At 36.4% G+C, this 27,988-nt stretch overlaps 1 protein-coding gene across 1 annotated transcript; it reads left to right on the plus strand.

The window, feature by feature from the left end:
* Nucleotides 1–488: 488 nt before the first annotated feature.
* Nucleotides 489–26,448, plus strand: LOC114295353 (histone-lysine N-methyltransferase ATXR3). The gene is made up of 20 exons (XM_028239585.2): nt 489–789; nt 1,004–3,445; nt 3,603–3,659; nt 5,302–6,504; nt 8,872–9,221; nt 9,328–9,861; nt 9,947–10,047; nt 11,389–12,430; nt 12,530–12,601; nt 13,980–14,090; nt 14,201–14,301; nt 18,803–18,902; nt 19,025–19,120; nt 19,622–19,789; nt 19,878–20,003; nt 20,172–20,225; nt 24,227–24,474; nt 24,562–24,670; nt 24,792–25,097; nt 25,930–26,448. Exons 2-20 carry the CDS (start codon nt 1,144–1,146, stop codon nt 26,104–26,106), a joined length of 7,257 nt encoding a protein of 2,418 aa, XP_028095386.2. The 5' UTR covers nt 489–789; nt 1,004–1,143; the 3' UTR covers nt 26,107–26,448.
* The last annotated feature ends 1,540 nt before the right edge of the window (nt 26,449–27,988 follow it).

Here is a 27,988-nt window from a genome sequence, read left to right on the forward strand (position 1 = left end):
TGTAAGTTGGAGCACTTTTTCATAAATCCTTTTTCACTTACTTATATTTCATTTAATTCACATTATTTTCTTATGTTCTAATAAGTTTTATAGGTGGCATAGTTACCAAAATACCCTTAATTATATTCACATTTACAGTGTGAATGTTCCGTAATATGAATGTTAACACCATCTATGTGAATGTTCACACCGTCAATGTGAATGTCCACACCATCAATATGAATATTAACATGTCAATGTGAGTATTCACATTATAAAATATGAATATTCACATCACTAAATTACTAATCGTTCAAAAAATATTTATAAAAATAAAAATATCTATAAAATATCTTAAATATAAAAATTAAAATTTAATAAAATAATTACCTAAATAATAGAACTTATTAAAATATAAAAATATCTTATCAACTACTTACACTTAAAAAAAGATTTCCTAATAATTTTTCTTTATAATTTTTCCTTATTTTTCTTCCGTTACTTCGTTAGTAAATACACAGGGATACCGTACGGAAAATTAGAAGAGAGAAAAAAAAATAAAAATAAATAAAAATAAAAATAAGAAATTAGCACCAAAGATTTTCGTCTCGCAGACGAAGAAGAACAAGAAGAAGAACACCTAAAACGATTTATAGAGAGAGAAAGTGAGAGAGAGCGATTTATCTTCAACTCTTCTTCCTCACTCTGATTCTCGATCTGTGTGCCTTTGCTCTCGCGTTCTTTGATTAAAAAGCTTTCAAGATTCGCTCGCACGCTCCTCGATCTATCGACTCAGCTCTTCAATTTCCCGTAAGTTACCTTCCTTCTCTTTCCTTGTTCATTCAAAACCCTAGGGCTTCAATTTCATGGCTACGAATTGTTGTTTTTGGGTTTATTGATTCGAAGTTCTTTCAAGTTTGTGATACAGAGTGTTACATGATTTTTTTTTTTTTTGGTTTCTCATACCTTACATTGCTTTGTTGACTTGTTGGTTTACGATTCATTACGTGTTTTCGTGTTTTAGGTTGCAATTAGGGTTTCGGATTGGCGCGAAGATTGAGAGGATTGAAGTGATTGAAGTATGAGCATCGATAGCCCCGGTGAAGGAGAGAATTAGGGTTTTCGTGGTTTTTTTTTTTGGGGGTGGGGGAATATTGGACTTCCATGGGCGATGGTGGCGTTGCATGCGTGCCTTCGCAGCATATTATGGAGCGGTTTTCGATTTCAGAGACATTTTGCGGAGGCAACAATGGCAAGTTCAAATCAAAGTCTTTCAAAGTTATTAAGCGAAAGATGAAGATGAAGGTGAAAAAAGAGCAATTTCAGAAGAAGACAGAGTGTGGGAAGGTTGAATTGGGTCCTGGGAAAGGTAAGAGCAGTGGAGAAGTTGAGAATGGTGAATTTTGTATAGATAAGGTGCCAAAAGAGGAAATTGAGGAAGGTGAATTGGGTTCATGGCCTAGATGGCAGAATGGGGATATGATTCCTGAGAAGCCGCGGAAATTTGAAGTGAAGAGCGAAATTGAGAAGGGAGAGTCTCCAGCTGATAAATGGAGGAAAGGGGACGCAGAAAAGGGGGAGTTTGGTCCGGGGAAGTGGGGAAAGGAATATGTAGATAAAGGGGAATTTGAACTGAAGAGTGAAATTGAGAAGGGAGAGTCTCCAGCTGAGAGATGGAGGAAAGGGGACCTAGAAAAGGGAGAGTTTGGTCCGGGGAAGTGGCGGAAGGAATATGCAGATAAAGGGGAATTCAGTTCTTGGAGGTCTCGAAGTGATGATGTTACAGAGAAGTTTAGGAAAGGAGAGCCTGAGAAAGCAGAATTCGGGTCGTGGAGAGGTTCTAAAATTGAACTGGAGAAAGGAGAGTTTATGCCAGAAAGGTGGCATAAAAGTGAAGTGGTGAAGGATGAGTATAGGTATTCGAGAATGCGCCGGGATGATTTAGCCAAAAACAAGGGATGGAAATGTGAACGAGAGTGGACACCTCCTTCTGCTAAGCATGCAGATGAGAAGGGGTTCAGCAGAAATGGGAGCCAGCATTTGGAAAAGTCCTCCAGGTGGGAAACTGGTCCAGAGAGAAATCCAAGGCTGGGTTCAAAAATTGTTGATGAGGAAGGCTCTTTTAAGAATGAAGTCAACAATGGGAAGAATCATGGCAGAGAATACTCATCTGGAAACCGGTTGAAGCGGTATGGTAATGATTCTGACAACGGTGATCGTAAACATTATGGAGAATATGGCGATTATATAAGCTCAAAAAGCCGGAGGCTTTCTGATGATGGTGGCCGCTCCACATATTCAGAGCACTACTCACGCCGTTCTGTGGAGAAGTCTTACAGAAATCCGTCTTCCTCTAGAAATATTAATTCTGACAGGTACTCTTCTAGACATTATGACTCTGCTTTGTCTTCCAGAGTATCCTATGACAAGCATGGTAGTAGCCCACGTCATTCTGAGCGGTCCCCACATCAGCGGGCCCGCTACACTGATCACAGGGATAGAAGTCCAGTCTATCGGGAAAGGTCCCCATATGATCGGAGTCGTCACTTTGATCATAGAACCCGAAGTCCTAGCTACTCAGCACGATCCCCACAAGATCGAGCTCGTTATCATGATCGCAGGGATCGGACCCCTAACTTCTTGGAAAGTTCCCCACTTGATAGGAGTAGGCCCAATAATTACCAGGAAACAAATCGAAAAATTGGAGCAAGTGAAAAGCGGTTAAGTCATTATGGAAATAAAGGGCAAGAAGAGAAGCTTGATCTGAAAGATCCTCATGGGAGAGATTCCCACATATTGGCTAAAGAATTTCCAAACAGAAGCAGTTTGCATAATGGTAGTGTGTCAGTTGAGAAAACTATTGACCATCCGTCTCAGGAGGAAGAGCAATCTAAAACTCAAGGAGTGAATTCAAAAGAGTCTCCTCAGGCTAATGGCACTACCGAGGAGCTTCCTTCAATGGAAGAGGACATGGATATATGCGACACACCACCGCATGTGCCAATGGTGGCAGATTCAACCACAGGGAAATGGTTCTATATTGATCATTTTGGTGTGGAACGTGGGCCCTCCAAATTGTGTGACGTGAAGGCACTTATGGAAGAAGGCCTTCTTGTGTCTGATCACTTGATTAAGCACTTGGACAGTGACAGGTGGGTTACTGTTGAAAATGCGGTTTCCCCATTGGTGACTCTGAATTTTCCTTCTATTGTGTCAGACGTTATTACGCAACTGGTAAGCCCTCCTGAGGCTTCTGGTAATCTATTGGCAGATGTTGGAGATACTGTTCAATATGCTAATCAGCTAGGTGAGGAAATGACATCCACTTTGCCGGAGCCAGTGATCTGCCCAGATGAGAGTTTGTGCGGATTTGAGACTTTAGAAGATCTTCGTATTGATGAAAGAGTAGGAGCCTTGTTGGAGGGTCATAATGTTATTCCTGGCCAGGAACTTGAGACAGTTGGGGGTAATTTTTTTTTCTTTGCTTTTTCTTGACTTTAGGTATCTTTTAATATGTTCGTTAGTAGTAGTAATCATCTTCCTTTTTTTACAATACATATTTTTTTTATATATATCTTATTTTATTCTGTTACTCATGCTTTTGGAATCCTGGTGTATTGCAGAAGTGCTGAAAATGACATTTGAGCATGGAGAGTGGGAGAAATGGTGTAATTCTGCAGGTAAATGTTTTTTTTGGCATTATTTGTAATTAGCCTTAAATTTTCTGGAAAATAAATCCTTGTCAATTAATGTGTTTGTGGTTTTAGCATTCAATTTTTATAGTTTATTTATTTATTTTTATTTATGTATTTATATATTTTATTTTAAATCCTTGGGAAAATTACAATAAAACCCCGTAGACCCTAGTAACAAATTAAACACTACATTTAAAAAATAAAAATAAAAATTTAAGCTTGAACTTTTAAAGTAGACACAATTTAAACCATCCATCCATCCATAGCATTATCTCATTTGTTATAATCAGTTTAGTGTTTGGATGTTATATCTTGGAAGTGTTGTATCTGTCAAAGGTGATTATGTAACTGTTGGCTATTGTGAAAATGATGATGAGTGTTAAACATCAATTTCACCCTTAGATAAATTAATCATGAATTCCAAATTGTTTATATATTTTGTTAACAATGAAGTATATAATTGTTAAATATTAAAAACAGTTAAAGTTAATGAAGTTGTATTTTATGTGTGCGTGTGTATATCTTTATTCACTTGATAAAACTATAAAAAAACGAAAAATTAAATCGATAGTAGTAACATTATATATGTAAAGTTCAGAAAAGGAAAAATATCATATAAATATGTTTGGTACAGTATTGCACAGTATGAACTAGTTTTATTAACAAACCTGTCAAAACATGTATCAAGGCTTCGGTGGGTTAAGCTGGCAAGGAAGACTTACACCTCACAGCCAATTTAGCTTGGTTCAAGTCATAATGATCTTATGTTTATGTTTCTTTTACTTTATAATCAAGGGCAATTTTGTAATATACACAAACTAGTGAGGGCCAAGTGGCATATGCGGAAAAGCAACAATGAATTTTGAATGTGCATAATTTTGCATTTTGTGGAAGAGACTCTCCTGCCACTTTGTGTCAAAGCGTGAGATATTGCATTTAGACCACGTTTAACAGATGCAATTATGGTTTGCCAAATGGCCAACAAATCCATGATTTGGCCACAAATGCAATTATAGAGGCTGAAACAAGGTTGCTAAAGGAGTCAATATTTTACATGATATAGACGTTCATGGAAGTTTGATTATTCAGGACTTTGCAACAGAACTGTTAACTTTCTTTTGGCTAGGTATGGATTTGGTGTCCGTTGCCCTGTTTTCTTTCATTTTCACTTCATGATCTCTTGGTAGCTCGGGGGTTCTCTTATGCACTAAAGCACTGGAAAACTACTCAACAGGGTTGGGTCTGAAATCAAAATTAGCACTTTTCTTGGTACACATTTTAAGAGGTTGATTTCAAGTCAATGGACTTAAATGTCAATGTAACACTGTAACAAGACTATGCTAATGGTCCTCCATTTTACCGTATTCTTGTCTGCAACTTGTAACCTATATAAGTTTTTGTTTGGTATAAATATAACATAAATTTAAATAAAATGATGGTTTTTATGTGACATAAATTATGAAAGTTAAGTGAAACATTATATTACTATTGAGCATTTTAGAATTTTGTTTATAACATACACCTTACCACTTTGATCTGTTCTGTACTTTCTTTTACACATTGTATGCACATAGACATGAAATTTTCTTGTAGCTTGTGGAGAAGCACTTATTCTGGATGTGTGCAGGCTTACCTTGGAATCAGTCTTGCGCTGGGGAACAACATGATAAAATATCAGGTGATGGCTTATCCACGTACCCTGAACTTGCAAAGATAGAAGCTACAGTAAGTTCAACGGTTCTGTCTGATAGGGATTGTGCCTTTTCGTGTGTTGACTCTGGTGACTGTTTCTCTGGACGATGGTCATGTAAGGGTGGGGATTGGAAGACGAATGATGAAGCTGTCCATGATAGATCCTGGAAAAAGAAGTTTGTCCTCAATGATGGATACCCACTTTGCCAGATGCCAAAGTCTGGCTATGAAGACCCTCGATGTTATCAAAAAGATGAATTGTTCTATCCTTCTCACAACAGAAGGCTGGACCTCCTGCCTTGGGCCTTTTCCTTGCCAGATGAGTGGAATGATTGTAATGGCGTTGGAAGATCAAGTCAATCAAAACCTGTTGTTGTAAGAGGAGTAAAAGGAACTATGCTTCCTGTCATCAGGATAAATGCATGTGTGGTCAAGGACCATGGTTCATTTGTTTCTGAACCTCGCATGAAAGTTAGAGGAAAGGACAGATGCACTTCAAGGTCTGCTCAACCTCACTCTGGAAATGGTTATGTGAAGAGATCATCTGAAGAAGGTGGTTCTCAATCTAAAAGTATTCACGAACACGAATCACATGGCTCCTCCAAGAGTATAACATCCATTGATTTACCAAAAGGCCATCTTTCCACAGTAGATGACTTACAATTACATTTAGGTGGGTGGTACTACCTTGATGGTGCTGGGCATGAACAAGGGCCTTTGTCATTTTCAGCGCTACAAGGCCTGGCAGATCAAGGTATTATTCAGACGAATAGCAGTATTTTCAGGAAAATTGATAGAGTTTGGGTTCCAATTACCTCTGCTGCAGAGGCTTATGAAACTCCTATCAATAGCCGACAAGAGATTAATCAAACATCTGGAGCTTCTCTTACAGAATCAACAGGTGTGGCACTTGGCCAAAACACCACTGTTTCAAGTTTGTTCCACAACTTGCATCCACAGTTCATTGGTTTTACTCGGGGGAAGCTCCATGAACTGGTCATGAAATCATACAAGAGTCGGGAGTTTGCTGCAGCTATAAATGAGGTCTTAGATCCATGGATCAATGCCAAACAGCCAAAGAAGGATATGGAAAAATACATACATAATCCAGCTCTCTATAATAAATTCCAGAATTCAGGTATTGTCAAATCCTCCAGAGTTTCTGTAAGAATCCTGGATTTTTGTTTAGCAGAAAGGAATGTTTGTTTCAAGATATGATTTATGAGAAATCCTTCTTCCATTGTGTTTTTAATTTGTGGTGTCCCTTTACAGGGCACACCTTCAATCTCCCCTATGGGATATTTCTAGTGTCAATGTTGCTTGTCACATGGTTTATTGTGGTCTTTCAATTTGTTCTTTTTTTGGTTGCTGGGAAGCTAATAATTTTTATGTTTATATAATATTCTAGGGTTGTGTTACTAGAAAACCCTAATACCCTAGCGATTTACGTTTTGGAACACACCTACCGAAACATGGTACATTTTTTTCCCCAAAATGGTGAATTTAGCGTTCCAAAGCGATTCCAGGATTTCCCTCTTTATTTTCTTAAAGTTTCTCTTATAATGAAAACAAATCTAGTGTAAATGAACTAAAATGTAGGGAGAATGGAGTTTGGCCGAACAAAATACAAAAAAAGGGGCCATAATACTCCTAGAAATGTGTTTAAGGAAAATTGCTCTACTGATTAGAGGCACTTTTCTAATAGTGTGATTTATATAAGTCACCCTAACATATAACATTTTAGAGCATCACACTCCGTTTCCTGTTCCTCGTACCAAAATGATTTGTGTTCCAGGTAATATAGGTCTAGGGAGCTTTATTATCAGAATATTACGATTCGCGATTCGATTTATCATTTTTGTAAGATCGATACGAATCTATAGGTGAATTTATTTAGGAAGTGAATCACACGATTCACAATCGATTCATGATTTGATTCAATTTTTACGATTTATGCAATTTTTGAAATTATTGTGTCTGACATAGTTTCGACTCTTCTTTTCTCTGTCTTTTTAGTGAAAATGACATAATACAACTTGTAATAGCGTTTAATACCGAAATAACCAACATATATACATGATTTGTTATTATTTTAGTGATCATAGAGTTTTTAATAGGATTCAATCAGATTCAGTCAGACCTAATATATTTTTAACCTTTCTTCCCTTTTTTTTTTTTTTTCTTTAAAAAATCATAATATATTTTCTAAAGATATTTAAGATTAAAGTTACACTATGAATATAATTGAATATTACATATGTGAGGTCAGTTATACCTTTTAAAATATTTTAGGTTTTAAAATAAAAGATTCTAAATAATTCTTTCTTATTATTTGCTCACTGTTACTTATGTATGCTTATTGTCCAAATATCAATATCGTTGTTAATTATTGTTACTTTAGAAATTGATAATTTGTCTATTTGGTTATTATCTTTATTAAGAACGGTGGATAAGAAATATCTAAAAAAGAAAAAAGATAAGAATCTTTGTTAACTTCTTACCTATTAAACTATATGATTATCATTCAAAATAACATTTTTATTGATTTAAGTTTAAATATTTCATATTTAAAAGATATGTTTAACCTCTAAATGTATAGATATATGTTTTTAAGTAATTTAGAAAAAGTGACCGAAACTTTACAATTCACAATTCGATTCGACTCGCGATTCGGTACGAAACCATTTCGATTCACGATACGAATCCTAATTTGACAACTATGCTAGGGAGTGACACAGGAATGTTTGTTCAAGCTTATAGCTGAACTCAATGCAATTTAATGGTCCTGTACTGCGACTACATGTTTTTTTCCCCGTTTCTTTTTCATCATTTTGCTCTAGCTAGGTCATACATGTAAAACTAGAAGTTTTTCAAGCTAGATGCTAGTTTTGTTTCTCTTTTAATTGACCACCTTTTGTGCCTTTCTTCACTATTGCACATGCGACTTAAATCCTATCACTGCTTTTGTTTGCAGTCCTTGGTCTTCATTATTGATGTCTAACCCATCTGTCCAACTACCTTGTCCTCTACTCTCTCAGTGCTATCTAAAAGTTTTTACAATTGTATTAATTTATTTCTTTCCTAGTGTTACTAGTGAACTGTTCAACTTAGTTGTGATGGAGCATATTGTACTCTAAAGCATGATGGGCAGCGATATTGGATTTTCCCATTTTTTTAATAGATATTTTTTGTTCCACCATGTTTCTGATCCATATTGCTCCAATAGGCATCAATTATTTTTACGTGATTTTTTATATAATTTTTAATCTCTTCACACATCTAGTCTTACATTGTGGGTCATACTATCCATATTTGTTCATCGCGATGATCAATCTGGTTGTGAGGATTAATTATTTATTTATTTATTTATTTATTTTTTCTGACCATTGTCATGTGTGGATGTCATGTTTTCTTTTATAACATGCATACTCACCGTTGGCTATTTTTGGGTAAAAAAGTACGAAAGGTAACACATTATTTATGCACACAAATGAATTTTGTGCAGGCAAAAGAGCCAGGCTTCTGGTTGATGGAAGCGAAGAAGATTATGAAATAGAAGAAGTACCAGCAGTTCAGGAGGAATGCACATTTGATGATTTGTGTAGTGATGCTATTTTTCATGAAGAAGACAATGTAGGTTCTGAGATTGAGAATGGGAGCTGGGGTTTCCTGGATGGTCATGTACTGGCACGAGTCTTTCATTTCCTTCGAACTGATGTAAAAGCCCTTGTTTTCGCTGCTGCAACTTGCAAGCACTGGAGAGCAGTGTTTAAGTTTTATAAGGACATCTCCAGACAGATTGACTTGTCATCTGTTGGCCCTAGTTGCACAGATCCCATGATCTGGAAAATCATGGTAGATTTTCTTTTCCTTATTTTGTTTTTTATTTTTCAAAAAATTATTTTGCGTTGGCTTGAGAAATTTGTCCTCGTCCAAGTCTAATGTTTTTATTTGCCTGCAGAATGGGTATAAGAAAGAGAAGATAACTTCATTGGTTCTACTTGGTTGCACCAACATCTCTACTTGCATGCTTGAAGAAATTATTCAGTCATTTCCTTCTTTATCTTGTATAGATATTAGAGGCTGCAGCCAGTTTGGTGATTTGGTGGATAAATTTCTAAATATTAATTGGTTGAAGAGCCGAGCTTCACATTCAAAAATGAGGATTCTGAAAGACATGAGTGATAGAACTTCGTCAGTGTTCAAAAGTCATAATGTGTTGGATACTCGCATGGATGATTCCAGTGGACTGAAAGATTATTTTGAAAGTTTGGATAGGAGGGACTCAGCAAATCAGTTATTCCGCAGAAGCTTGTACAAACGCTCAAAGCTATTTGATGCTAGAAGATCGTCTTCTATCCTATCTAGGGATGCCCATTTGAGGCGTTGGGCCATCAAAAAATCTGAAAATAGTTACAAGAGGATGAAGGAATTTCTTGCTCTGGGTCTGAAAGACATAATGAAAGAAAATACCTTTGATTTTTTTGTGCCCAAGGTACTACCATATTTGCTTTTACCTTTTCCCTGTGAGTCGTCTTGGGCTATATTTTATTTTGAAGTGCATATTTCTTGTTGGCCAGGTTGCTGAAATTGAGGATAGAATGAAGAACGGCTATTATGCTGGTCATGGCTTGGGCTCCGTGAAAGAGGATATAAGTCGAATGTGCAGGGATGCGATCAAGTAAGTTTAAGCTTCTGTATTTGAAGGCTGTATATTGTGTATTTGGTGAATAACAACATTAGGAATGACAGTTAGGCTTTAGATATGAAAACCATAGGACTTTTATTGGTATTGGAATAATATCTCCTTGAGGTTCTGACTTAGTTCTTATGACAGCTGAGATAGACTTCACATGGAGGTTTCTTGTGAAAACTAATAGGTTGTTAGGGGATATTTCCTTTAGCATGCCTCGGCAATAAAGGGTGAGAACTGAAAATGCTTGTGGTCTGTTTGGATTTTTTCCAGAACTGTTTTTTTGCTCTTCAAAACAAAGGAAATGAAGACCACTGGAATTTCGTGTGGTGGAATTGTTTTTAAGGACTGTTTTGGAAAAATTTCCTAAAAAGAGGCCTATATTTTGGAAACATTTAAAACAGCTCTATGAATTATGAGTTTTTAAAATCTGTATTCTATTGAAGCATATAAAAATCATGTCAAAATTTTTCATCTTCTGCATTTAATAAACTCGCAAAAGCAAAACCAAAATAAAAAAATGTGCAATTTAACCTATACGAAACAGGCCCCAAGGTTCTCATTTCCAGTTTTTGTGCATGCTGTGCGTGCATGTTTGTGTGTGATGTACCTGTTTAGGACACTATACAACAACCTTGTCCGTGGGTATGATCTTTGAGGCCGTATATTTACTTTTTCCATATATTTCAACAATAATTTCTGGCATAGGTGTGAAGGGACAAGTATCTTATCCACTTAATGTTTCACAAGATACCTTCTCCATTTTTTTGATTCTTTGCATGTAGATATACCTAGGTACAGAATAAGTTGTTTGGGCAGATAAACATCACTTCACTGTTAGTTAAGGAAGGAAAGAAGTTACGGTGACGAATTGTCCAATCAGTCATTTCCCGTGTCATAATATTTTGGTATTAGATGGGGTACAAGGCTCTGATACCTGGACATGCAACTGCATCCAAGGCCTTAACTCGATTCCATGAAACTTAGGCCTCGTTTGGTAACTACATGTTTTAACCAAAAAGTCTGCACATCTGTTCGTAAAAAGCCAAAAAGTTACTAAAATAGCTTATTTCCAAACGAGGCCTTAGAGAGGATTTTGGGCTACTGTACTGAGTGGCGTCCTGTCACTTTTGTGCAATATTTTGGAACATTGATACCTCCATGTTGTAGTTTCTGTAGCATTTTTATTGGCCTCACACTGGTAATTGATATTGCTTATTGGATTATTTCCCTCTGCTAAATTTCTTTTGCCCTTAATTCTAGATATCTGGCCCTTTGATAATCTGTTAGTTTCTTCCTTCCCTATTGGCACATATTATGTGAATGCAGAGCAAAAAACCGTGGTGATGCTGGAGACATGAATCGCATAGTTACATTATTTATCCAACTTGCCACGCGATTGGAAAATAGTTCTAAGCCTTCTTATGAAAGAGATGAAATGATGAAGAATTGGAAAGATGATTCACCTGCAGGGTTTTCCCCCGCTACCTCAAAGTATAAGAAGAAGCTCAATAAAGTGACAGAGAGGAAAATGAGAAGTAATGGCACCTCCTTCATTAGTGGTGGTTCTGATTATGGAGATTATGCATCTGATCGAGAAATCAGAAGGCGTTTATCCAGGTTGAATAAAAAATCTATGGATTCGGGAAGTGAGACATCTGATGAACGTGACGGATCTTCTGAAGAAACAAAGACTGATAGTGAAAGTACTGCATCAGACACAGAAAGTGACTCGGATTTCCAATCAGAAATTGGAATTGGGGTGTCAAAAGGAGATGGATACTCAATTGCAGATGATGGCTTTGATTCTCTGACTGATGAACGTGAATGGGGTGCTCGAATGACCAAAGCAAGCCTTGTTCCTCCTGTTACTAGGAAATATGAAGTAATTGATCAGTATGTTATTGTAGCAGATGAGGAGGAAGTGAAACGGAAGATGCGGGTTTCCTTACCTGATGACTATGCTGAAAAGCTCAGTGCTCAGAGAAATGGCACTGAGGAGTCTGATATGGAGATTCCTGAAGTTAAGGACTATAAACCTAGAAAACAGCTTGGAGTTGAGGTGATAGAACAAGAAGTTTATGGCATAGATCCTTACACTTATAATCTTATACTTGATTCTATGCCTGAGGGAACGGATTGGACTCTTCAGGATAAGCATTTGTTTATTGAAGATGTTCTCCTTCGTACTCTGAATAAGCAAGTTCGGAACTTTACAGGCACCAGCAACACTCCTATGATGTATCCTTTACAGCCAGTTGTTAAGGAGATCCTAAAAACTGCCGAGGAAGATATTGATATACGTTTTTGTGAATGTATCCTGAAGGCCATTGATAGTCGTCCTGAGGACAATTACGTGTCTTATAGAAAGGTATGCATTATTGTTTTCTTGTTTTCTATCTCTCTCTGAAGGTGACCTTTTTTTCGGTTATAGTGCTGTTTTAATTGTCAATTGGGATGTGTCGATCAGGGGCTTGGTGTTGTTTGCAATAAAGAAGGTGGCTTCAGCGAAGATGATTTTGTTGTGGAGTTTTTGGGCGAGGTATGGATGCATATTTTGTTCATTACTATGTATTCTGGGGGTGTTTTCAATGATGTAAATTACTGATGCCAACCTCGTTGTTGTGGAGTTCAACAATAGTTGTATGTCTAAATAATTAAAAAAATGAAGGTAATTCTTACAAACTGTTGATTGATACTCCTCTCTCTCTCTCTGCACTGTCTTTTGGAGTAACTCTAGGCCTTGCGCATTGTTTTCTTATATGCTTCATGGTGTGTCTATATGATAATTTTTTTATCATATTTTTCAGAGTCATGCTGTGTCTGAGTTCAGGTTCAGGTTGTTGATCCTTTGTTGTCTAATTTGTCTTCAGGCTTGTTATGTTTAAGAAAATGAAAATGCTATACATATACACAAATGTTATGAACAAATTTTTCTCCCATATGTTTGTTATGCAGCAATAAAGCTTTGATATTTGAAGTTGAACACACTAAAAAATTTATGTATAAAAAGAAAAAATGATAGGAGCAACCTTTGTTTGTAAGTCAAATTTGTAAATTTGTTTGTTTCTATGGCATTACTCTTCTAGGAGAAAGGAAAAACTAATTAGTTATTTTTGAGTATCTGGGAATGCATGCTGTTGGTGGTATCTGCTAATGTTTCTAATGTCATTATCATATTCTGACAACTTATCCAGTTCTCATCAATATGTATTTCTGTTTTACCATGATTGCATGTTAAGATTGTTAATTTTTACTGCACACTTTATGTAACTGAGCTTTTGCTGTATAGAATCATACTTGTTGCTTAAATTGATTTTCTATGACACGGTGAGCAGTCAGAGTGCAGTTTTTTTTTTTTTTTTTTTTTCTTGGATATGCTATGGAGAAATATTATTGAACAGAGTAAGACAAGAAACACAGAAGAAAAACGGAGGACAATGAATCCACCAAAAAGAAATGTGGAGAGCAAATTACAAATAACAAATAACAAATGGCTCTCCAATCTCTAGAAATAAAACGCAAAGGTATCCTTCTGAAAGGAGATGACATCAAGGCCCAAAACAAAGATAAATGGCACTGGGAGTGCAGTCCACATGTAGTTTTGGGAATATGATACATTTTCTTAGTTTCAAAACTAGTTTTTTCAGAATATTTTCCATGTATTTTCTTATGCTTTATCCTATTACCCTAGAGAAGAGATTTGTATAACTTTGATGGAGCCATTTTCATTCTTTTATTATTATTATTTTTGTAGAACAAATATGGATTGAATTGCATTCACATATCTTCTAACTGGAGCTGGTTGCTTTGTACTAGAGTTCCTTAAAAAGTTTTATGATGCTGAAACTTTTGTTAAGGTCTTTTTCTCTCTCTCTCTCTCTTTTTTTTTATATTTATTTTCCTTTTTATGGTTATAGGTTTATCCTGCTTGGAAATGGTTTGAGAAGCAAGATGGGATTCGTTCTTTGCAAAAAAATTCTAAAGATCCAGCGCCAGAGTTCTACAACATTTATCTTGAGCGGCCAAAGGTGCACTTTATGCTTTTCTTGAACAAATTTTGTGCTTGAGTTGTTACGACCTTGTGTTTCTTCTTGATTGTTTGAACTTGTTCATTTGATCGTGTGCTCTTATTTGCCAGGGTGATGCTGATGGGTATGATTTAGTTGTTGTTGATGCGATGCACAAAGCAAACTACGCAAGTCGAATTTGTCATTCATGTCGCCCTAATTGTGAAGCAAAGTAAGTGATATATACTTGTATTCATGTCCCCTCTGTGAAATGCATGGCTGTATGATTGCTTATCCACGAATTTTTGATGTTGTTTTTTGTTGCACACATTATTAGAAAGTGTATCTCCAAAGAGGAAAAATACAAAATTTTAAAAGTAACTATTCAACTTATCAATAGTGAGCATGTATATATTGTTACTTAAAATGAACTTGAAGTTTTGTCTCCAATTACACCCATTAAAAGCCGGTCTAAACCTGTCCAAATTCATAAATGGGTTGCATCTTACAAACCCAATTAAAATTGGGCTTAAATGGGTTGGACATGGTATCCGTTTAAACCATTTAAACGGATACCACTTCCTCCACCACACCAACACTATCATCTCCATTACAACTCCACCACCACTGTCGCTGCCACTCCACCAGCACCAGCACCACCACCCAGGGCCGGCCCTGAGTGTCCGGAGGCCTAACGTGAAATAATTTTTTGGGGCCTTTTTAGATATTTATAAAAAATAAATATAAAAATCACTCTGTTTGGTTTAGAGTTTTTAAAAATAATTGTCTGAGTTTACAATTCGTATTTTTTTTTATATTTTTTGGTATTTGGTAACATTTTTTTAAAAAAATATAAATATTATAGTTTTTAAGCGTATCTAAATTAGATGTATCTACAAAATAAATAAATAAAAATTGTGTAAAATAGTTTTTTAAAAAAATACTAAAGAACACATAATTGGGCCATAAAGAAAGAAAAAAAATAGGCCATACAAAATTAGACTAATGACTAATACATATACATATATTTTATATTTTATTTTTTTAATTGGACTAACGACTAAAACTTATAAATATTTTTTAATTGGGCCAAATAGATTTTTTGAGGCCCTCTTTAGAATGGCCTAAATTAATTAAACAGAATTGGGCCATTTTAAGTTTTTAATATAGTGCAAGACTAAATTTGGGGCCCTTTTTTTGGGCCTAATTTTTGGGGCCCTAGGCACAAGCCTTACCAGCTTTACCCAGGGCTGGCCCTGCCACCCCCAACACCACCATTGCTGCTGCCACCGCTACTCCACCTCCACCAGAAGCACCAACACCGGCACCGGCACCATATAGTCTGAGAATAGCTTGAGAACCTGAAGACAAACCCAGTAAATCCTATAATGAAGCAGAGGATCGAGAAAGAAGTAGAGGGAGAGCAACCTTAAGGAATGTAGAACACCCAATCAATTAGCTCGGAGAATAACATCCTCTATGTTCTTGTTGATTTAATCTGGAGCTTGCGTTTCCATTTTTTCATTGTTCATTTTTGCTGTAATCAAGGTTCTGAAAAGCGGTTGCGGTCGCTGTAACGGTGGCGCGGTTGTGGTTGCGGGGTGTAAAGGCCGTAGCGTAACGGTTGCGGTAACCGGAACCGTGATTTTTTTTATTTTTTGCACAATTTGAAAAAAATTTACCGATACACATTTTTTTTCCATGATCATATTTATTGGGTTTTAAATAAATATTGATCAATTTTTATAAATTTTTAAGTTTGATCCAATATATTTCATATTTTTAAATCACTATAAACTGAGTTTTTTACATTTTATTTTAATAATTAATGACTTTATATTATATAAAAAATCAATCACTAACTATTATATATAAGATAAATAATGAAAAAAGTAAGAGAATAAATAAAAGCTTATATATATATATATATATATATATATTAATCAAGCCAAATAGATAATGACCATATTTATTATTATTATTATTTTCAAACAATATATAGATAGACACACGCAAACAAAATAGTTGAGTGATAGCAGCTGAATAGAATAGCATAGGTCTTACAACTTCAACAAATCAATAACATGTTCTTCATCTTCCCTCTTCTCTCTCTTGTTCCTCCCTCTTCATCTTTCCTCTTCTCTCTCTATCTCTCTTCCCCCATTTTCAATTTTTTTTTTTTTTTTTTTTTGTGTTTTTTCAAAAGAAGCAATTTGAAACCGTTACGTAACCGTGCGTAACAGTCCGTTACGGCACCGTTACGACCACTATAGCAGCCATTACGGCCGATACACATGTGAATTTCAATCACACTGCAAAAGCGGCCGTAATGGGTGGCGGTAACTACCACAACCGTTACGTAACGGTTGAGGCCGCTTTTTAAAACCTTGGCTGTAATATTCTCAAAAAGTAAAAATAACAAGAAGTTCGCAAAGATTAATTATTTTTATATTATTATTATTTATATGAAAATCTTTTTAAAAAAATCAAAATAAGTTGTTTTTTTTTCAATTTTTTTTATTATTTAAAATTCACTGAATAAATTTGTTGTAATTTTTGAAATAAAAATTAATGAAGTAAATGGGTTGTTCATGTTCATTTGTTCAGTCCAAAGCAACCCGTTTAAGTCTGTTTATTATATGGGTGGGTTTGGGCTGAGTTGTTTTAAATGCATAACCTATTTTGACTGGCCTAAACCTGCCTGTTTGCCTCCTCTAATATGTAATCGGTTGTACACTACTTGAAAATGACTCTTCTGCATGGAAACAAAATGTTCTTGGAAATTCTTGCTCCCATTGGACCATTTGTGTGTTGAATAGCATTAAAACATCATCTTTGAGTTCGTGTTGTGGGTGGCTAAGAAGCATGGACACTCCTAAAAAGGTGGCATGTTCATGTTGGACACTTCGTGACACGTGTCGGACACTCATCCAAATGTGTCTTAGTGTTTTTTTAAAAAAAATTTAGTCCCATACACTCTTGGGACACTTAGAGGACATGCGTTTTCATTCTTTAAAAACACGTGTTCATTGATTAGACACATGAAACTAATTATAAGTTTAAACAAAATAACTTAGAATATGATGATAAAAAGAAAAACAATGTCAATTTATAGAAATTAGTGTTATATTATATTTGTTTATTATCTTGGAATGATATATTCATATATATATGACATATAACAAATATATAAAATTTTATATTTTGTGCGCACATGCCGTGTTCTGCATTTTTTGAAAATTGCCGTGTCCGTGATTCTTAGTATGTGTATGCTTTTGTTGGTATTCAGAAAATTTATACAGGTAGCCTCTAGGAGAGATAAAAACTAAAAATTGGTTAGCAAATTGAATCTCTTGAATTTTTCATTTTTGTGTCTTGGAATTTTGTTGATTTTGTGATTATTTGAAGCTATGAATTATAGCTATTATTGTCAAATCACGAATGGAATTGTGAATCTTATTGCTAAAATAGTTAATTGTGAATAGTAAGATTCATTTCATTTATTATGATTATATGATATATATAATTTTATATATTTATCTACATATTTAGTAGAGAGTTTTCATTGAATAGTACATAACATAATTATAGAAATAATCCAAAATTTGTATTATATAAATTACTCAACATCATCCATTGCCTTTCGAAGAGAAATGGGAAATGTTGTTTGAAGCCAATTATCTACATAAATCAAATGGATAAACTATGTGTCCTGTACTAAAGGCCAACTCAGAAGCAATGAAGTCAATTCTGTGCACAAATCAGAATCTCTAGCATCATGGGAGATATGAATTACGGAATGGATCAAGTATGTGTCTTCCCATACAAAAGGCTGACTTAGAAACAACTGTATAGATGGGTATTGTCAAGACATCATGTGCTACTTGGGACCACACTCTTTACTTTGAAGCATTGACCTTCCATGATCCCAATATATCAAAATTCTCTTCATTAGAAGCTTCACACAAGTCTGCTATGTATTTATCTTCTTCAGACTTACACATGCTAGTGTATTTCTCCTCCAAATAAAATCTAAATTGAGAAGCAATTAGTAGACGTAGATTATCACAATCATCATCCACCTTCGTCCCAGAAGCTTCACTCAAATTAGACATTTGGACACTTTTTGAATCATCCGCCTGTCATCTCACTCACCACTTTTTCAACTAATTGTAAGAAACAAAATTTCAAACATTTAAATTTCTTTAGGGGATCAAGAACCATAACAACATAAACAAGTAGATTGATTTTCTCCCCATTCCTCCAATACTTGTCAAATTTTGCTTTCATATTTTGTGCTATTGTAGACAGAAGCTTGTTGCCCTTTTTGGTTAATTGCTCTATCTTGGTTTGAGTGACAAACATCTTATCAAAGAAGTAATTAGAAGTAACAAAAAGAGACCCGAAAACCATTTAGTTGTATTGTATAATTGTTTCAAGAACTTGCAAAAAAAAAAAAAAAATCCTGCAATTATTCCAATCTCATTGTTGGGGCTCTCCTTGACTTCTTCCTCCCACTTTTCCCATCCTCATCTCCATCCCCACCGTCACCCCTAGTCTGTTTGATGGATTTATGTTTGTTTGTTTGTTTGCTGCTTCTTCTTCTTTTTTTTTTTTTTATATTTTTTTTTAACAAGTTTGCTCTATATCATTTGATAAAATTTTCCCTTCATGATTGACTAGTTGTGGTTGTCTGAATGTTGCATACTCATTCCTCCTTTCTGTGAAAGCAGAGTTACTGCTGTTGATGGTCAGTACCAGATTGGAATCTATGCAGTACGCCCAATTGAATATGGTGAAGAGATCACATTTGATTATAATTCTGTTACGGAGGTGTGTGTTTTGAGCTTGTTAAGCTTTTATTTTTATTTCTATTCTGGGTGATAATTTATGTGATTGTTAATAGAAACTATTATAATATTGCTGGCAATGTATGTCTGCTTATTATGCTGCAGAGTAAAGAAGAATATGAAGCATCAGTTTGTTTATGTGGGAGCCAAGTTTGCCGTGGGAGCTACTTGAATCTGACGGGTGAAGGAGCCTTTCAGAAGGTACAGGCTTGAATATGTTTTTCTTAATTGTAATTTCCAAATCTGAATATCACATCAAGTTTTGTCAACTGGACAAAACAAAAGCAAAAGGAAAGGAAAAGAAAGTTTTAGTTGGTCCCGTGGAGTTTGGGGTTCAACCGGCCTTGTAAAAGGGGCTTGCTTCATTAGCATTCTGGCTGTTGTAAGCTCATTCCATTTTTGGAGGATTCGCTCCTTGTTCCTGTGGCTGATGAGCTTCAAGCTCTGCCTCCCTTACTCAACTCTTAATCTATAATAAATTCCTTTCCCCCTTCTGAAATAACACGGCAAGCTTCAGAACCAGTGGTATTGCACAATCCTATCTTTCCTTAAAGTAAGCTCAGAGTGGGAGCAGTTTCTACAGCAAACCATCCATGTTTATTTACTTTTAGTATTTTCATGTGGTGGTAAATGTGGTTATTCCTTTCCTATTGAAATTAAGTCAGTTATATTTTCATTTAACTTTATTCTAATATTCACTAGGTGCTGAAGGATTGGCATGGAATACTGGATCGACATCACTTGTTGCTAGAGGCTTGTGAATTAAATTTTGTATCTGAAGAAGATTATATTGACTTGGGTAGGGCTGGTTTGGGAAGTTGTTTACTTGGGGGATTGCCGGGTTGGCTGATTGCTTACTCAGCTCGTCTGGTATATATCTATGCTATATCTAGCTTGCAATTATGGGGTTAGCCTTTTAAAAGATTCTATTCATCTGAAACATTCATCTTATGTGAAGGTGAGATTTATCAATTTTGAACGAACTAAGCTTCCTGAGGAGATTTTGAGGCATAATTTGGAAGAAAAGAGGAAATACTTTGCCGATATCTCCATTGAGGTTGAAAAAAGTGATGCTGAGGTCCAGGTGAATCTTACTGACAGCACCCCGTCCCTTCCAACAACACACATACCCACTAAGTTCTCCCTTAGTCTTTGTTTTCCATGTGAACTTAGGATTAGAGTAATATATTGAGAGGTATTCTTGCTGTTAACTATTGTTGATATTTATTCCTTTTGTTTTTGTATGAGACAGGCAGAGGGAGTCTACAACCAAAGGCTTCAGAATTTGGCTCTTACTCTTGACAAGGTATGTTGTTTTTAAATACATTTATGTTTCATAAGAATGGGAGCATGTTTGTTATTGAGTTTCAGACACTAAATGTGACTACTTAAAAACATCATATCTGAATGAATGATATATGAACTATCAAAGATGGTGCCTGTGTAAATGAACCATAATTTCAACACTAGGAGTTGGGTCCTTCCAGTCCAGATGGTGAATTAGTTGAAAATTAATTATGCATTTTACTTCTGTTTATTATTAGTTGGGACCGAGTGATCTTGAGACAAATTTTCATTCATGTCTCCATGAGATATAAGCGCTGTTTGGGAAGGAGGATTTTTGTTTTTTTTTTCACTAAAAGACAAATTGGTTACAAAACCAAAAAAAACAAATCCAAACAAAATATCACATCAAACCCCATAATCATTTTACTTTTTCTTTCACAGACATCACATTCAACCCCCAAAAAACCCAACTATCTTCCCAAACACAAATTTTTTTTTTCTCCAATAATATCCTACAACTAAAAAAACCCACTTCCCAAACACCCACATAGTAGGCTGATTGAGGTCTCGGTGCTCAGATTAGAGGTTTTCAGTATAAGAGATGAAAAGTGTTAAAATATATCATCACCTACCACCTCCACTCACCTCCACTACCACACACTCCACCTCCACTCACCTCCACTACCACACACTCCACCTACCACCTCCACTTCACTCCTACACCTACTACCACATTTTCTTCTATATATAGGAATTTGTAACTATCACAAATAAATCAATCAATTCATCAATCAATAATACAATTCTCTATTTCTCAATTCTCTATTTCTCTTTATACATTAAATTTCTACATGGTATCAGAGCGGGTTTAGAACCTAGTTTTTTCGCTTCCCTGGCGGGCGGCAACCTCACCTTAGCCGCCCGCCGGACTTCAACCTATTCCGCGTATTTTCTACACATACCTGCCATCACTAGCTATTACAAAGTCCCTCTTAATTAGCTTTCTTGTTCCAAGAAATCGTTCGTGTGAATTCTTCTTACAAGACTGCTCAAACAGAGCTGCTATAGTAGTGGCCCCTTCCCAAGGAACTTCAATCAATTTGGCCGATCTACCATTACGGATTGCTAGACCTGCCTCACCACCAACCTGAACAGGTACCCCTCTCTGTTTGACCTTTAGTACACTGGTCGCGGCAGCCAGGTTGTTGCTGTTGCCACCTTTGTTAATCATCCATCAGCAATGGCAGCTCTGCATTCCTTGAATGGTGTCAAATTCGACCCGCAGACTGGATCTGTTCTCCATATTGAAATGGCCAGATCAAACTCAGTAACAGGCTGTTACATAATTGCAGTGGCCGTTACAAGGGCGATTTTTGTCACACCACTACAGCAGGCTGTAACAGAGTGCAGAGGTTAGCAGTGTTGATGATGCTAATCTGGTTTCGACAGCAGGGGGAAGTTTATGCTGCTCATCTGCTAGAGTGCTGTGGACAGCGGTATTGAGGATGTTTATCCGTTAGAGTGCTCATTTGGTATGGTGTTGTTATTTGGTTGCAGCTTCTGCTATTGTTATTTGGCTGCAGCTTCTGTTCATCTGTGCACTGCTGGGCAGTCTTGAGTGTGGTTTTGTTGTTGAACAGGCTACTATAATGTTTGTGTCTTTGGAGAAAATTGCAGCCCAGGCCCCAAAATATGTTGTTTTCTTGCTTCTAGACTAATCAAAGATCAAACTTGGACCCAACATCAAGGAGGGCAACATCTCTCTCTCTCTCCATGGACCCAACATCATCATCATGCACCCACTCAATCTCTCTCTCTCTGATTCATTCAGATTTTCTAGTTGAAGAAATTAATTCTCTCTCTCTCTCTCTTCCTTTTGCCCATTTGAAATCCCACTTCTCACTTTTCTTTTATTTTAATATTCCCCCACCTTCTTTCCCACTTTTCTTTTATTTTTAATATATATATATATCTATATATATTTTATTATACTATATTTCCCATATCCCTACCATTGTTCGTGAGCATCCCCCGTTTTCCATTATCTTCTTATTATTTTTTTTTTCTTCCACCGAAAAAAAAAAAAAAAAAAAAGAAGCAAAACAACAACATCTCACTGATGTTTTTCATATCACCCATCCACAACTATTTTTATCTATTTTCTTTATCCATTGTTTTATTTTATTTTATTTTTATTATTACACACAACAACACAACAAAATAACACCAACACCATTCCCCAACCTTGTCATTTTATTCATCTCGGGGATCAACCCCGAGCACATTTCTACAACACACAAAAAAAATAAAAATAAAAATAAAATAAAAAACAAACCAACACAACTCGGAACAGTGGGATTTTTCTTCTCTATTCTGCCGCCGGTCTTTTCTTCTTGCCTCCGTCCTGGGCGGCCCTTGCTGGTGTTGCCTCCGTGTTTCCCACTCTACTGGGCATGATCACTACTCCCTGCTCCTCCACTGCAGCATATGGCGGCCCTCCAAATCGGAACATCACGGTGGCCTTCCGCTTCAGCTCCTTGTTTTCCGCCTTTAGCACACTTATCTCTGCTCGCGCATCCTTATACATGCGTTGGAGCAGAACTAGCTGGGAGTTTAACTGCTGCACCTTATTTGCCCTACTCTGCAGCCGGTTCGACAAGTTTGTAACCGCAGTCATGGTTTCCACACATGACTTTAATGTATACTGATTGGCTTCCACATCCGACTGCACTGCCATTCTTTGCTCCACATACCGCATCGGAAAGTTCAGAGGAGTAAACTCCGGGGCACTCGGTTGAGGTTCCAGTGCCACCGCTCCAGTTCTCTCTCTTGTTGACTCGTTGAGGTCGGGAAAGAGGGTGAGCAGACTCCGGGAAGACGAGGCCATTTTCTGGGCAACAGAGTGTTACAGAATATCTCTCGTTACAGAATATTACAGACTATCTCTCTCAGCACAAGGAACTCTCTTTCTCAGCAACACGAAGGATTTTTCAGAGGTTTCTCTCAGTTTTTCTCTGCCTCAGCCTCTGCCTTCGTCTTGGTTATATAGCCAAGGCAGCCACGCGTATCGCGCGCCACTTGCCACCAGACGACAAATGGGCACGCCAACCAAGGCACTCACGTGCCTCGCCATCATGTCCGGCACACCTTTTGATGAATTGGGCACGCCTTTTGATGGCACGCCTTTTGACAAAATTGGGCACACCTTTTGAGGGTGCGACTTTTTAAGGGTCCGACAAGACTCTGTAAACTGTCCCGACATAGATTCCGGTTAGTTTCTACAACGGTCCGACATGACCCTATAAACTGTCCCGACATTGATTCCGGTTAGCTCCTTTATGGGTCCGACAAGACTCTGTAAACTGTCCCGACATTGATTCCGGTTAGCTCCTTTATGGGTCCGACAAGACTCTGTAAACTGTCCCGACATTAATTTCGGTTAGCTCCTTTATGGGTCCGACAAGACTCTGTAAACTGTCCCGACATTGATTCCGGTTAGTTTCTACAAGGGTACGACATGACCCCATAAACTGTCTTCTACAACGGTCCGACATGACCCCATAAACTGTCTTCTACATCGTTATGACACCCCCATACAGTGTCATCTACAACGTCATGACACCACCATACAGTGTCCTCTACAATGTTATGACACCACCATACAGTGTCTTCACCAACGGTCTGACACGACCATACAGTGTCTCCTATCTTTTTTTATTTTTATGTATTTTCTTGTTTTGCTCCTCTCTCCAAACTCAAGTTGGTTAGTTTCTATCCTCCTTGAGTTTGCGGGGGGCTGTTAAAATATATCATCACCTACCACCTCCACTTCACTCCTACACCTACTACCACATTTTCTTCTATATATAGGAATTTGTAACTATCACAAATAAATCAATCAATTCATCAATCAATAATACAATTCTCTATTTCTCAATTCTCTATTTCTCTTTATACATTAAATTTCTACAAAAAGCAGTTGTGATTTTATATTTTTTACATTTTGAATGCCTTTTACAGGTGAGATATGTCATGAGATGTGTTTTTGGTGACCCAAAGAAAGCTCCGCCACCTCTGGAGAGGTTGAGTCCTGAAGCAGCAGTGTCCTTTCTCTGGAAAGCGGAGGGATCACTTGTAGACGAACTTATTCAGTGCATGGCACCTCATATGGATGATAGCATGCTAAATGACCTTAAGTCCAAGATTCGTGCTCATGATCCATCTGGTTCTGATGACGTCCAGAAGGAGCTTCGGGGATCTTTAATATGGTGAGTTTCGTGCACTCTTAATTCATGTTAGTATATCTACTTGGTGGAACAAGCAAATCTCATGGACCTTGTTCATTCTTGTTTCAGGCTGAGGGATGAAGTACGAAATCTTCCATGTACATATAAGTGTCGGCATGATGCTGCTGCTGATCTGATTCACATATATGCTCATACAAAGTGCTTCTTTAGAGTAAAGGTGGGCCTTACCATAATACTTTTTTTTTTCTTCTTCTTTTTTGGTTTGGAAATTCGAGTAACTTAAAGTTGTAATTGTTTGGCCCTTCTTGGCTTAAATCAGATTTTACTTTTGCCTGCAGGAATACACGGCTGTAACTTCCCCACCTGTTTCCATTAGTCCTCTAGACCTGGGCCCCAAGTACACTGATAAATTGGGGTCAGGTTTCCAGGAGTATCGCAAGACTTATGGTGAAAATTATTGTTTAGGGCAGCTGATTTATTGGCATAACCAGACTAGTGCTGCTGAGCCAGACTCTAGCCTAGCCAGAGCGATTAGGGGTTGTCTGTCGTTACCTGACATTGGTTCCTTCTATGCCAAGGTCCAGAAGCCATCTCGACATCGTGTTTATGGCCCAAGGACTGTAAAATTCATGTTGGCAAGGATGGTAAGCTTTATTTTTGTTTGCTTTGTCATTATTTGTTTATGTTTTTGGAATACAAGTTGACTTAATCCATTTGTGATATTCTGTAGTAGTAGATCCCTAACATCTTCTTTAGTAGTAGATCCCGAACAGCGAGCTTTATCATATTGGTAATTTTTCTTTTAAAATTCCACTGTAGTGTTGCTTATGATTGGCTTCCTTGTAATATAAATACTGTAACTGGCATTAACCGGTCTAATTATGCCCTGGGCAGTCAAATTTGTTCCATAAATTGTAATAAAACATATTAGCGTTAACCTCTTGACTCACTCTATAATGGAAACTCCTAAAATATTTTATGTAATAAATGTTTCTAAACTCTTTATTAGAGAATTTATAGTTGAATTGCTCGAGAACCCTACAGGAATACTAAACTGACGACCTGATTGTATTGCAAATTACTAATGAATTTAAATGTGCCAAAGGCATAAATAAATGTGAGAAAAAAAAATAAAATTCTGTTAGTTATGGTGGATGGTTGTTGAATATTTTTAGTAATTTAAAACAAGGAGAGCTTTAAGTTGGTTGTGGCATTATGCAACCATGGCAAAGCCAACCCAGGATGGTCATGATGGCATCTGGATGGATGGAGTTGGTTTAGGGTTCATTTTGTACAATGGACCAAAAGATGAATCAGGTAGTTTGAGGCACCCTTAAGATTGGAGGATCAAATTGCACCAGTGGGGTCATTTTGTAGTTGTTATTGCCTTCCTTCATGTATATTTTGATTATCCAGCAGCTCATGTCCTTGAGACAAACTAGTTTCTTAACTGGTCCATTTCTGTTGTTTCACCAGGAAAAGCAGCCCCAGAGACCATGGCCCAAGGACCGGATATGGTCCTTCAAGAATTCGCCTAAAATATTTGGCAGTCCAATGCTGGATGCTGTTTTGCATAATTCTCCACTAGAGAGGGATTTGGTACATTGGTTGAAGCACAGACCAGCCATTTTTCAGGCCATGTGGGATAGATGAACTTTAACAGGTTAGCAGATTAGCAAAGCATTGTGGAAGCAGCAATGGGTGTTTATCAATCCCGTTATTCAGGATGATTCTTCCATTTTAGTTATAGTTCCCCTTTTGTGTGGGAGTGTAGGCAATCATTCACAGAATCAAAAACATTCCTTGTGCTGCTGTGTCTTCATTCTTGTGTACAGTTTCAATAGGTTCTCAATATATTTGTTTTTTAATTTTTTTTTTTTTTTTTTTTTTTTGTAATTTGAAATTCATTATTGGTAGTAGTGCAGTTTTTTTTATATTTTTCTTTTCCCCTAAATTTAAGGGAAAAAGGTGAAAGGAAGAAAATATTTCAAGATAGCTTACCATCTTTTCATTATTCTTGTCGTTTCACGGCGTTCGAACTTTCTTTTCCGGCTATTGGAATGTCAGCACTTCTTTCTCATCACGATTGTAACTTTATGGGAGAGGCATGTAGTTTGATGAGCTACATTGTGTAGATTAGGGCCTGTGTGAAGTTTTGGGTTGAAACTAAACTTCGACATAGACTCTATTAGCTCTTACTGTGCCAGAAGATATTTGAATTATCTTTGTGATTTCTTCCTCGAGCACTTGGATAGTCTGTATTTTCTTAATGATTGTTTCACGATTGCTGAATGGTTTGTGATTGAAGGTTGCGAGTTTTGGTGTGGGCATTGGCCTGTTTGGCGCTGGAATGGTTGGTCTCTGGCCAGCTTTTGCAGGAGGCTATATAGTGTTTTCTTAATAATACAGTGCACTAGTGCATTGAGGGGTTTTTTTTTCCCTTAAAAAAATAAGCAGTTTAAAGTAATTGTGGGACTCTTTTTTTCTTTCTTTTTTTCTTCTGTTTTTCCACAAATTAATGAATGCCAAATTGGAGTTTATATCTGTTAAAAAAAGACTCAATGCATGATGATTCTGTTAAAATGGGGTTTTGTAAGTGTCGGGTGCATGCTAGCTTTATGTGTTTTTGGCAAGGTTGTTTATACTTTTTTTAGATTCTGTAGTTATTATGAGAGCCTTATGCACTGGGCTGTCCTCTGGACTCTATTTGACACAAAATTGATGGGTGTAAAATTGGATATTTAGGAAAACTTTTTATGAAGCATGCATGGAGATGCCTGAAACTTTGTCACTCATTTTGTGTTTGGTACTTTTGTTATTTTATGAAATAATATTAGATGTGAAGAATAGTTGAATTCAAAGTGAAATAATATTCTTAAAATTTATTTTTTTTTATTTTAGGATTTAGGGAAAAAAATTATTTATTTTTATTTTAAAGTTTAGGGTTTAATTCTTAAATTTTTATTTTATTTTATTTTAAGATTTAGGGTTTAGGGTTTAATTCTTAAATTTTTTTTATTTTTTTATTTTCGGTTTAGGATTTAGTGTTTAATTTTTAAAATTTATTTATTTTTATTTTAGGGTTTAGGTTTAATTCTTAAAATTTATTTATTTATTTATTTCAAGATTTAGAGTTTAGGGTTTAATTTTTAAATTTTTTTAATTTTTTAATTTTAGGATTTAGGTTTAATTCTTAAAACTTAATTTTTTTATTTTAGGATTTGTGATTTATGGTTTAGTGTAAAGTGTAATTTATCATGTTAAAAAACATAGTGAGAACATGAAAAAAAAAAAAAAAAAAAAGAAGTTAAAAATGTGGCGTTTTACGACACAGCAGGAACATAACAGGGAGCGGACACAGCAGTGACCCGTGTCCCGTTATTAGAAATGGTTGTATTTTATTCATTTAGGCTGCGTTGCAGCATGGATGGACATTGATCTCGAGCTATCGTGGTTAATTGAGAGGTGGAGGATTTATTTATAGTTTGCATGGGACGGGGTGATGAATGCGTTTGTTGGCTGCAGTTTCTTGAAA

This window comes from Camellia sinensis, chromosome 7 (genome assembly GCF_055761805.1).
Source record: "Camellia sinensis isolate YWXY chromosome 7, ASM5576180v1, whole genome shotgun sequence".
Lineage (NCBI taxonomy): Eukaryota > Viridiplantae > Streptophyta > Magnoliopsida > Ericales > Theaceae > Camellia > Camellia sinensis.

Bases quoted from the DNA above. Each gene is read 5' to 3' on its own strand.
- LOC114295353 (XM_028239585.2), top strand. From the start codon at position 1,144: ATGGGCGATGGTGGCGTTGCATGCGTGCCTTCGCAGCATATTATGGAG. The intron at 3,446-3,602 runs GTAATTTTTTTT...GGTGTATTGCAG, and splicing joins GGAACTTGAGACAGTTGGGG to AAGTGCTGAAAATGACATTT. The intron at 18,903-19,024 runs GTGTGTGTTTTG...ATTATGCTGCAG, and splicing joins ATTATAATTCTGTTACGGAG to AGTAAAGAAGAATATGAAGC.